The sequence below is a fragment of the Salmo salar genome, chromosome ssa28, assembly GCF_905237065.1.
Source record: "Salmo salar chromosome ssa28, Ssal_v3.1, whole genome shotgun sequence".
Taxonomy (NCBI): Eukaryota; Metazoa; Chordata; class Actinopteri; order Salmoniformes; family Salmonidae; genus Salmo; species Salmo salar.
The window spans coordinates 12,018,134-12,031,180 of NC_059469.1; the positions used below are offsets into that span (position 1 = coordinate 12,018,134).

Genomic DNA, 13,047 nt, shown 5'->3' on the forward strand with positions numbered 1-13,047 from the left:
TCCACACAGATGAGTTCCTGCAGATAGTAGAAACGGGATGTCACATACTTATGTTATACGCCCAGACTTATGACTAAGTCACACAAGACAAGTCTACATCAGCAAAAAAACACTAGCGTATAACAATGGACAATTCTCTATCTAAAAACAGCATAGTATGTCCACCACAACAACTACGACATCAGGTTCCGCAAGTCAGAACTGCACTGCAATGCAGATGTCAGTACAGTCCAGTTGCCTGCTGTGGGGAAGGAGCTTTATCTTTCCGCCTTCACCTAGGAAATTAGTCTTGCAACAGTTACACAGGTCATTGTGCAATGGTTCACATTAAGGAAATCGCACAAAGCTACTTCTGGTGGTCTGGATTGGATGGAAGCATCGAGGAGAAAGCATATTCCTCATGTCAGAAGGTTCGCAATGTACCTCAACTTCTACCTCTTCATCCGCGGGATTGGCAAGAGGTGTGGCAATGCATAAATGTACACTTTGCAGGTCCATTCGAAGACAGAATGTTTCTCGTGGTTGTGGATACTGCCATCATGAGGTCTACTACTGCTGAGAAGACCATCGAGAAGCTTGGAGAAGTGTTTAGTAGGTTCGGATTGCCACTCCAACTTGTTAGCAACAATGGATCGCAGCTGTCCCAAGAATTGGCCACGTTCCTACAGGTGAAAGGCGAATAGCACATCAGATCCACCCGTCACATCCATCAACCAACGGGCTGGTGGAGAGGTTAATTCGTACAGACCATGAAACAGGCCTTAAAAGCGTCTTAGGAAGGAACACTGCACCAACACTTGAACAGCTTCCTGCTATCCTATAGGAACACACCTCACGCAACAACCAAGGGTTCGTCTGTATAGCTACTCATGAAGAGGGAGCAACGCACAAGCTTCAACCTACTCAAACCTCCGAAAGAAAAGGAGACAATGCAATGTCAACAGGAGAGCCAAGTCAAACATCATGAACTGCGAGCAAAGGACCAAGCTTTTAATCCTGGAGAAACTCTTAGCTAGGAACTACCTCAGCGGAACAAAGTGGGTTCCTGCTACAGTCATTGCTCAGACTGGTCCTGTGTCCTACACTGTCCAGACTGCAGAGGATGTCACCTGGAAAAGGCACACAGATTAGTTACTGCTGAGTAAAGCTACATTGACAGAAATACCAGTCGTGAGTGGTCCAGAACTGTTACACTCTGTTGTCACCTGGGGGCTCACAGTCAACTTTTCAGGACTGTTGTTCATAATGGTTACAATTTAAGTCAGAGGGGAGAAGGTGTGGTGCATTGGGGGTGTGACGCAAAGCATCATGGGTGTTGTATGTGTTCTAGACCTAGCACGTTCCAGAAAAATGGTTGAACTGATTCCTGTCTCCCGTCTCATCATTATTGCATTTTTATAAAGGCGTGGTTATGAAACCCACGTGACATAACAGTATTGTTTGAAGGCAGGTAGGAGCTAACTTTCCCTTTGGTCCAAAGAGCTCAAATTCTACTTTACGTCACACACACCAGTGTGTGTACAGTACTTACTGCATTCCCTAATAGAAAGAGTCAACAAAAACGCAGCGCTTCAAGAGCACTTTGAATTATTTCTTCTAAGCTCATAAGAGGGTAATAATTTCTCCTGAGTCCCACGCGTCATCTGTACTGTGTATACCGGTATGCGCCACATAGGCAAAGGCACAATCTATTTTCATAACACTACCTGAAGGTGTAATTTGCAAGTTCTACATAGATTGCCTCCCATTGCATTATTGCTTTCTTCATTTTCCTCCCTCTTTCCATCCCTCCTCCTCATGCGTCTCCGTCTCATGGCGCTTTGTTAAGGCCCTCCAATAACTGGATAAAGGAGACACCAGAGAGACGGAGCTGATGAGAGAGAAATAGAGATAGCTGAGGCATCATAATTTATACACCACCACGATAAAATGAATCCCTCCTCATGATCCTTTTATGGTGTCCGTGTGTGCGTGTGTATGTGTGCAGTATGCACATGTCTGGGTGCAATGGATGGGTATACAGTATATGTGAGACTGCAGAATGAGCTTCAGAGTTGGGAAGGTTATTTAGGAAGGAGGTGGTTGGTGGAGAAGACTGCTTTGAAAAAGTTAGAGAGAATGACTGTAGATCAGAGAAAATGGAGGGAAAAGAGGAGCAAAGCAGTGAACACAAAACACCTGACTGCACTCTTAGATGATTCAGTATAAAAGTCTTTATTCTACAAAATTGGTGTTTAAAAAAAGAAGAAACTACTATTTGAGGTCTCCAGAGTAGATTCTTTTTGGATTATACTGATGTAAGTATTACAGGACAAACCTATCTATCTATTGGTGCAGGGTTTCTCTTCTCTTTTACACTAAATACATCTTTCTTTTGACCCTTCTCACCTCATTTGGACTGGAACATTTCCTCCTTTCGACAAGTGAGATCAATCTAGAACTCAACTAAAACTCAAATAGTAACAACTAAAACACAAAGAAAAGTGTGCTGTACAGTTAGCTAGGTTCATGTTTATGTGCAAAGAAAAAGGTCAGTCAAATCGACTACATTCTGAAGCTGTTCTGGCAAGATTATGTCTGATGAAGGTCTCTGACAGAAACGTCACAGTATGTTTAGAACTTTGGATCTACAAAAACAAGATAAAACATGCATTTAGATCTGAAGTAGCAGGGCCACCCCAGCTAGAGTCCACTTGGACGGGTTCTCTTTGGTCTTGAGGTTGAAGGTCCATACGTAGGTGGGTCCTCTCTGTCTGGTCTTGTAGACAGGACACTGGTAGACGTTACGTACCTCCTGCTTGTCCACAGGGATGGCTCTGATGAAGATGACGGGCATGGTGGGGGTCAGTTCCTTCAGACGGGCATCCACCATCATACCAGCCTGATGGGAGAGGGAGAGAGGACAATGACATGGTTTTTGAGAAAAAAGTGTCTCAAAATGTACACTTTTCTTCAGTGTAGGTGCCCTTTGGACAAACAACAGGAATATTGTGAAAATTAAGTATTACCATATAACTAAAGCAATTTTATTTCCTGAGGGTTGTATTTGGTCAAAGTGAATTAAATCCTTCTTAAACAATACAGCAAATGTAATTAAATTAATCTGACTGAGTTGGCAGAAGGACTCTTTAGGGGCTCAATATTTGGGGTACCCTTGAACAGTGTGTGAAAGTCACTTTAGGTCTGAAGTTATCCTGTCTTCTCCTGCCTTTCAGAGCAGACTTTCCAAACACGCTCAAACAGGAAACAGAGCGGTCCATCTCACTAATTAATCCTCTCTCCACTTAGTGTCCAGGAGACAGAAGTTCCACCACGGAGCTCGCTGACTCCAGGAGACAAATGTAAATCCTTATGACTTTGGAGGAGAAGCTTGGAGGACGAAGAGACAAAGCAACTTTATGACGTCCGTCTGAATTACAGCCCTAATTGCATCAGCAGTCGGCTGTACATTTTTTTTGTGTTCTTTTAAACATTGATAGCTTTATGTGTATTTAGGTAAATAGGAATAATGAGGGTCCCATCTCATTGAAATGCATGACAAATTATCATTTTTTATCTTCTTGAAGGTGTATGGGGTTGATATAAATATAAAAAGATAACAGCAACCGTCACCATTAGGAGAGAATAGATATTTATTTGTTGCAAAGACAAAACTGGCTTATTAATAAGCTACTGTACTTCCACAGATCTAAGTGAATCTGAACAACCCTTTAACTGGAACAGCATATGGACAAATCTGACCTTGGCATTCTCAGCAATCCACACACACACAATACCCCATAATGACAAAGCAAAAACAGGTTTTTAAAAATGTTTGGAAATGTATAAAAAATAAATAAAAAAATACCTTATTTACATAAGTATTCAGACTCTTTGCTATGAGACTCGAAATTGAGCTCACGTGCATGACTGTAAAGCCCAACACATACATACAAACAATCTATAAAGCCCAACACTTAAACTACATGGCCAAAAGTATGTGGATACCTGCTCGTCGCACACCTCATTCCAAAATCATGAGCATTAATATAGAGTTGGTCCCCCATTTGCTGCTATAACAGCCTCCACTCTTCTGGGAAGGCTTTCCACTAGATGTTGGAACATTGCTGCGGGGACTTGCTTCCATTCAGCCACTAGAGCATTAGCGAGGTCGGGCACTGACGTTGTCCGATTAGGCCTGGCTCGCAGTCGGCGTTACAATTCATCCCAAAGGTGTTTGATGTTGTTGCGGTCAGGGCTCTGTGCAGACCAGTCAAGTTCTTCCACACCGATCCCCCAAAAACATTTATGTATGGACCTCGCTTTGTACACAAAGCATTGTCTTGCTGAAACAGGAAAGGGCCTTCCCCAAACTGTTGCCACAAAGTTGGAAGCACAGAATCATCTAGAATGTCATTCATTGTATGCTGTAGGGTTAAGATTTCCCTTCATTGGAACTAAGGGGCCTGAACCATGAAAAACAGCTAAGAACATTATTCCTCCTGATTCATCACCCCAGAGAATGCGTTTCCACTGCTCCAGGGTCCAATGCCGACGAGCTTTACACCACTCCAGTTGACGCTTGGCATTGCGCATGGGGATCTTAGGCTTGTGTGTGGCTGCTCGGCCATGGAAACCCATTTCATGAAGCTCCGGGCGAGCAGTTCTTGTGCTGACATTGCTTCCGGTTTGGGACTCGGTAGTGGGTGTTGCACCCGAGGACAGACGATTTTTACGCGCTATGCGCTTCATCACTCGGCGGTCCCGTTCTGTGAGCTTGTGTGGCCTACTACTTAGCGTCTGAGCCGCTGTTGCTCCTAGACGTTTCCACTTCACAATAAGAGCACCTACAGTTAACCGGGGCAGCTCTAGCAGGGCAAACATTTTACAAACTGACTTATTGGAAAGGTGGCATCCTATGACAGTGCCACGTTAAAAGGGACTGAACTCTTCATTAAGGCCATTCTACTGCCAATGTTTGTCTATGGAAATTGCATGGCTGTGTGCTCAATTGTATTCACTGGTCAGCAACGGGTGTGGCTGAAATAGCTGAATACACTAATTTGAAGGGGTCTCCACATACTTCTGGCCATGTGGTGTACATACAAACAAAATATATAAACCTATTTTCCAGTGTTGTAGTAATCGAGACCGGTCTAGGTCTCGAGACCACATATTGAGTGTCTCGGTCTTGTCTCGGTGTCGAATACATTTGTACTAGGTCTTGACTCGGTCTCGGACAGTGAGGACTCATAATTTCTTCCAGCGGAGTAAAAAACTAATTATCAGCTTCCATTTAGTCAGCCCTAAAACCGCCTTGCCAAGCCAAATATATACACTCCTTTCTTGAAACATTAATACAGTATCTTAACAGCCTTTATATCTATTATAGTCATGTTTGTGCAGTGTGTGAACCTATAGGCCTATAGGCCTTCAGTGTGTGACAGGTTAGTACAGTGGTGAACCTATAGACCTTCAGTGTGTGACAGGTTAGTACAGTGGTGAACCTATAGACCTTCAGTGTGTGACAGGTTAGTACAGTGGTGAACCTATAGGTCTTCAGTGTGTGACAGGTTAGTACAGTGGTGAACCTATAGGTCTTCAGTGTGTGACAAGTTCATGATTATAAAAGGACAGCAACCGTAATACCAGTGTACTCATGTAGGAGTGCACTTTTTGTAAAAAAACTAAGGGCCAGTAGTGGAGGCTATTCATAGGTATAAACTGTATACACACACTTTTTTTCAGAGGGCATTGCGTATACTCACTTTTTATCCCTACTGATGCGTATCAAAGTAGTGTAGTGGAGGTATACTACTTATCAATTACGTACTACAATAGAGAAATCATACCTACACAATCAGTAGCCTACACAAACGCAAAGCACGTGAAATCTATTCACATGCGTGCCGCGCACATAGCCTAGTTTCAGAGGAATATCATCTGCAGACAGCAGGAGCGTGCAGCTCTGAACTGGTTTTAGCATGGAGCAGCTCACAGAACAATGACATCGGTAGCCGGTAGGGTAGGAAAGACGTTTCAACTTATGATATCTACCAGTGAATGCTAACTAAGACGACAATGGGTATGCAAACCAGGTACTGAAAAAGTTTAGTCTGAAGTGTTGTTTAGTAGGCCATTTGTGATGTGCAATTGTCATCATGCCCTGTTTGCATCAGTGGCGTAGACATGGATGGGCCTGGATAGACAGAGGCCCACCCACTGGTGAGCCAGGCCCTGACAGGCCCACCCAATCAGATTGATGTGGTTTAAGCATTGTTGTGGACTTAAATGTGATGGTCTATAAAAAAAAAGTGATTGAGAGTGAATATCTGAAATATCTATAGGAAAATTCATTAAAAAAAACTAGAAAACTTTTCACACAGGGTGCCTTTCCTTCACCTGGCAGGCCATTTTGTGAACTTTTTGGCAACATTTGAGTATACCCCCTTCTCCAGGCACCACTATACCACTGCATTGGGCCAATGGAAAGACAGCATTCACACACAGCATGATGTTAAAGAATAAGCAGTCCATTCACCTGGACATAATAAGCCAGTAGGTCCCAATCATAAGAATACAAAAACATAACCATTAATAATTTCCCAATCAAAATGTACAACTATTACTTCCCATTGCAAAAAAAAAAAATTCACGTTTGGCACACAAAGTATTCAGTCACCTAAAGTTTAAAGTGGAACTGGCAGCGTTTTAACTACTTTCCAGATATGAAACAAACAGACAACCATAATATCAGTCAAAAATATCGAATTCACAGTTTATGCTACAAAATCAACTCCATAAGAGGTTTTAAAAATAGGATCAATTGGACTCAACATTCCACGACGTACACTAAGGCATTGTTGGCAGAATAGATGGATGCAGTTCAATGCATTATTCATATAATTCACCAATACATTTCATGGTAGTCCAAAATATATTGCTTTCAGGTCGTAAATCACAGCTGGTCTGGTACATTGTTTGCTGCCTCCATTTGGGATTCAATGTTTCAGTTTAAATGACTCAATATTCTGGACAAAAATTGACGAATGTAACTAAGGCTGGGAATGTCAATACAATCAAACAAGCAAGGGCAATGATCACAAGTCAGTCATAACGTGGCTAATAGGCTAGCGAACCTATTTCTGTAGCAAGCTAAAAACACGGAGCCTAACATTAGCTAGATTGCGAGGAGGATGTCATGTCATGCCATTGAATGATTGGGTGAGTGACTGCCTGCCAATGCATGCATGTCCCGACCAAGGACCCAAGCTAACTGGCTAAAGTTGGCTAGCTTGCTAGCTAGCTACTTCCAGACACAAATGAGAGAACCCTCACTCTGACCATTTTACTCACCATAGCAGAACTGGTTAGGCTGTTTACATGTTAAGAGCATTTTTAACTATTACTTTTTTTTGTCTATGTTTATTGACACCGGTCATGTTCAGCAGGTGTTGCGTGTCCCTAAATTCATCAGTTGTTCTGCACTCTGGCACACTCATATGAGACTGCTCTGAAATCGGAGTAGATAGCCAGAGTGAATTTGCGAACTCAAGAAATATGCTACCTGGTTAACAGTCAAAAAAGTTATTGCTAGCTAACCAAATGACACCTGTATCTCTAGCTGTGTATACAGTGAGGGAAAAAAGTATTTGATCCCCTGCTGATTTTGTACGTTTGCCCACTGACAAAGAAATGATCAGTCTATAACTTTAATGGTAGGTTTATTTGAACAGTGAGAGACAGAACAACAACAAAAAATTCCAGAAAAACGCATGTCAAAAATGTTATAAATTGATTTGCATTTTAATGAGGGAAATAAGTATTTGACCCCCTCTCAATCAGAAAGATTTCTGGCTCCCAGGTGTCTTTTATACAGGTAACGAGCTGAGATTAGGAGCACACTTAAAGGGAGTGCTCCTAATCTCAGTTTGTTACCTTTTATACAGGTAACGAGCTGAGATTAGGAGCACACTTAAAGGGAGTGCTCCTAATCTCAGCTTGTTACCTGTATAAAAGACACCTGTCCACAGAAGCAATCAATCAATCAGATTCCAAACTCTCCACCATGGCCAAGACCAAAAAGAGCTCTCCAAGGATGTCAGGGACAAGATTGTAGACCTACACAAGGCTGGAATGGGCTACAAGACCATCACCAAGGAGCTTGGTGAGAAGGTGACAACAGTTGGTGTGATTATTCGCAAATGGAAGAAACACAAAAGAACTGTCAATCTCCCTCGGCCTGGGGCTCCATGCAAGATCTCACCTCGTGGAGTTGCAATGATCATGAGAACGGTGAAGAATCAGCCCAGAACTACACGGGAGGATCTTGTCAATGATCTCAAGGCAGCTGGGACCATAGTCACCAAGAAAACAATTGGTAACACACTACGCCGTGAAGGACTGAAACCCTGCAGCGCCCGCAAGGTCCCCCTGCTCAAGAAAGCACATATACATGCCCGTCTGAAGTTTGCCAATGAACATCTGAATGATTCAGAGAACAACTGGGTGAAAGTGTTGTGGTCAGATGAGACCAAAATGGAGCTCTTTGACATCAACTCAACTCGCCGTGTTTGGAGGAGGAGGAATGCTGCCTATGACCCCCAAGGACACCATCCCCACCGTCAAACATGGAGGTGGAAACATTATGCTTTGGGGGTGTTTTTCTGCTAAGGGGACAGGACAACTTCACCGCATCAAAGGGACGATGGACGGGGCCATGTGCCGTCAAATCTTGGGTGAGAACCTCCTTCCCTCAGCCAGGGCATTGAAAATGGGTCGTGGATGGGTATTCCAGCATGACAATGACCCAAAACACACGGCCAAGGCAACAAAGGAGTGGCTCAAGAAGAAGCACATTAAGGTCCTGGAGTGGCCTAGCCAGTCTCCAGACCTTAATCCCGTAGAAAATCTGTGGAGGGAGCTGAAGGTTCGAGTTGCCAAACGTCAGCCTCGAAACCTTAATGACTTGGAGAAGATCTGCAAAGAGGAGTGGGACAAAATCCCTCCTGAGATGTGTGCAAACCTGGTGGCTAACTACAATAAACTTCTGACCTCTGTGATTGCCAACAAGGGTTTTGCCACCAAGTACTAAGTCATGTTTTGCATAGGGGTCAAATACTTATTTCCCTCATTAAAATGCAAATCAATTTCTAACATTTTTGACATGGGTTTTGCTGTATTTTGTTGTTGTTATTCTGTCTCTCACTATTCAAATAAACCTACCATTAAAATTATAGACTGATCATTTCTTTGTCAGTGGGCAAACGTACAAAATCAGCAGGGGATCAAATACTTTTTTCCCTCACTGTAGCTACAGAAGGACGAGGAGGCTACAGTCCCCAATGTTTATTATTGCAATTTTTGACGGCCAAATAGATTAAAAAGTTTGAGAGGGTTTATCTAAATGTTCCTTCATTAGATTTTATGTCATCTTGCTCTGGCTGGAATTAGTTGTTGATCTTGTTGATGTGCATAACTGAGGGAGAGCGAGCCTACCTTTTCATGGTTGTTTGATCAATAGGACTGTAACGTTCCCAAATGTAAGAGGACCCCCGAGGTGTTTACATATTTGCAGAAATCTATTCCGGTGTACTTTGTGAGTTTTGGCGAATGAGTTATAATTATCTAAAGTCGTGCTGTTGCAACTGCCTTTAAACACACAGTCCAGTTGAAAGTGAATGAAGGCAGGGCCGTGTGGCTTGTTTGCATAATGGCCTACTGTAGCTCTGATTGGCTATAGCGCATGGGTCTGTGTAGACCGGTCCTGGACAAGACAGCTGTTTTTATTCTGTTCTATTTACTGCAGTGTCTATTATTGTCCAAACACAAGGCTGCTTTCCCACTCTATTTTTGCTAGGCGGGGTGGGAAGGAGCGGAAAGTGGAGGGTTGGACGGAGACATGTTGGGCTGGGGGGAATGGGATGGGGGTGTAGGCCCACCTCTTTTTGTTTCTCTTTTCTTTACATACCAATTGTATTATTACTAAATCCTGTATGATCAATCTGATCATTTCCCTGTATGTATTTATTTTATTTATTTTCTTTTGAGTGGCAGCCTACAGGTACGTGTGGTATAAATTGTGTAAATTGAATATTGTACCTGCAAACCCCCTACAAAAAAATGACAAAGCAAATAAGCTACAGTATCAAACACACAGCATCAACATAAACACACCCTTCCCATCCCCCCACTATCATCTCTAGATCTTTATTATATACACAGAGTGCTACTGTGTATTCCCCTATCTTTGATGTCCGCATCCCCTGAATAAGTAGCTTGGCTCATTCATATAGATGAGCTGGTTTATCATAAATCTTTGACTTGTACAGCTGCAGCGCCAGAGCCGGGCTCCAGATGGAGGGATGCTGCTCACACTCCCGTTCACACTCCGTTACACCCTGACACTACACTGGCACAGTGCTGGCCCAGGGCTGAGAGGAGGAGTGGAGATGAGAGGAGCCAATATGAGTGCAAGACAGAAGTTAGGAAGAGAGTAGTGGAGAGAGGAGGGGAGCGGTGCGGGGGAGAGGACACTTTTTCATGCTTTTCTGACTGTCTCCATCGTTGCCTGCCTTCCTCCCTCCCGGACTGCCTGCCTGTCTCCCTCGCTGCTCGTCTCTCAGTCTGACTGTCTGCCCATTCCCCTCCCTGTCTGTCTGTCTGTCTGTCTGTCTGTCTGTCTCTCAGTCTGACTGTCTGCCCATACCCCTCCCTCCCTCCGTCTATCTGCCCATACCCCTGTCTGTCTGTCTGTCTGTCTGTCTGTCTGTCTGTCTGTCTGTCTGTCTGTCTGCCTGCCTGCCTGCCTGTCTGTCTGTCTGTGTCTGTCTCTCAGTCTGACTGTCTGCCCACCTCCCTCCCTCCCTCCGTCTATCTGCCCATACCCCTGTCTGCCTGTCTGTCTGTCTGCCTTCTGTCTGTCTCTAGCTTTTAATAAAGAGAGAACACAGCAGTGCCACTCATAAGGATGATTAAAGTGTGCCAGTGCATACTCGACACATTCACTAATTAACAGGTCTACTGGGACCCTGCAGGAGAGCTGGATGCATACATATAATAAAAAGAAAGCCTGACTGGCACACTCAAGCACACAGTATTCCATACTACAGTAGTAACTGAAGTAACCTTGAGATAAACTTTAATTAAACAAATAACTACTTTACCCTACCATCTGTAACCATGTATGAACTGTAAGCCTCTTCACACATGCAGTGTAGGGGGGAAACCTATATACACACACACACACAACACGTCTATGTCACTCTTAAGTCACTGATATGTCAGCCACATGACTCCTCTATGAGGTGACATCCCCACCTGTGTGTCCCAGCAAGCTCCTTCCACGTACAGGCCATGTACGTAGGCCCCCTCTGACGTACATACATACATAACTCTCACTAGCTATGTCACCTTTGTGTCATCTATATGTCACATATATAACCCCTCTCTGTACCTGAGTGTCCCAGCGAGCTCCCTCCATGTACAGTCCATGTACGTAGGCCCCCTCCCTGGGAGGAGTGCTGAAGTCCTCTCTGTTCTTCTTGGTGACGTCACACTGCAGACACATCCTGTCCAGAGGCCACTCATTCCTGACAGGAGGAATCATGGGAACATCATGGAATGTTGCATCACAATCACCTGGTGATAAGTAGTATCGTGATAACAGCTTTTATCGTGATAATTGACAGTGGGAATTCTAGGTACAAAGTGAATTCTATCCTCACAGAAAAAACTGTTCTGAAATGAGAAAAACTGTACTTTTCACATTATTTCAAAGCAAATAACAATTTGGTTTCCATTATCTGATAATATTTTTGATCGTGCCGAGCCTGCGTTAGCACACGTATCATTGAATCCACTTTTTCAGGCTATATTTCTGTAATATCGATTATCATTCCAACCTACCTGCGAGCCATAGCCTGCATGATGGCTGTGAGAAAGGACTGAGGGTTGAAGAAGCCGGCCAGCCAGACGGCTGAGGGCAGGATGAAGTCAGTGGCCCAGGCCTCCAGCTCCTTGATCCTCCCCAGCAGGTCAGTGAACCACAGGGCCAGGCCACACATAGACGGGTAGGCCCGTCTGGTCCACGACTCTGGGACCAGGTCCAGGAAGATGGCCGTCTGGAGACTCTCCATGTCACTGGTCATAGTCAGCTCTCCCTGAGAGGGAGGAACCAATCAGAAAAAGCGATGGGAATGAGAGTCAGAGAACGTTTATTGGCAGTCAATTATGGAATAAGTTTGTGTCAAATGTTTTATTAGTAAGGCACATTTTTTATTCAAATAACTTTAATTAATAATGTAATTTTTCCTGTGGATTTCTGCAAGAACACTGAGGAGAAATCTCACAGTTATTGGAGTTGTCTTTTTCACACGAAAACTGAAATCCTGTGTGTCATTGAGCAATACCACCCTGTAACCACTAGCAACAGCAACCCATAGCTGATGAAGCATGCATAAACAAAAGCAGTCACTCACTTCCTTCACTTTCTAGCCAAAAGAGAAAACAGAAGAATTATATGGAGGGAGGCTAACAAGTTAAATGGCTATGCCAAACAGTGTGTCCTTCACCGAATGATACCGTAGCTCGCTAATGAATGTATTCATGTCTCGCCGTCATAACCCTCTTTTACTGAGGCGATAAAAGAGTTCCCAGATGTATCTCATCTACTGCAGAGCGTTAACCCTGAACCAGTCACCCTTTTAACTCTCCCCCAAATCACTCAGATCCCTCAACAAGTCAGGACACCCCCTCGCACCCCCAAATGCTTCCAGCCAAGGTTGAGATTCTGATAATTCCAATTTATTTGCCCAGTAAAGTCGAAATATGAGTACATTTGACTGGTAAAATAAAGTACATGGCTTTTAACTCACCGAGGCAATTTACCGGAGGCAATGTGTTGAGGCATCGAAGCTCATAACTCCTTAGAAAAGGCACTCATACACACGCACATAGCCACCTGCCTTAACCCTAAACCAGACGTTGCTAAGACAACACCGAGCTAATATACAGCTGGGATTCCAGAACAGGCCATGTCGTGAAATGTCATTTTACTTTTATGTATTT

The 13,047-nt window shown here is 43.7% G+C and overlaps 1 protein-coding gene across 1 annotated transcript in view; it reads right to left on the minus strand.

Moving 5' to 3' along the window:
- Positions 1–2,198: 2,198 nt before the first annotated feature.
- The window catches only part of dnah9 (dynein, axonemal, heavy chain 9), a 123,048-nt gene continuing 112,199 nt past the window's right edge, over positions 2,199–13,047 (minus strand). Inside the window, exons 74-76 of the mRNA XM_014179529.2 lie at positions 11,887–12,140; positions 11,435–11,570; positions 2,199–2,881 (exon numbers count right to left, since the gene is read on the minus strand). Of these exons, the coding sequence (XP_014035004.2) occupies positions 2,654–2,881; positions 11,435–11,570; positions 11,887–12,140 (618 nt within the window). The 3' untranslated portion in view covers positions 2,199–2,653. The remainder of the gene's footprint in view (positions 2,882–11,434; positions 11,571–11,886; positions 12,141–13,047) is intronic.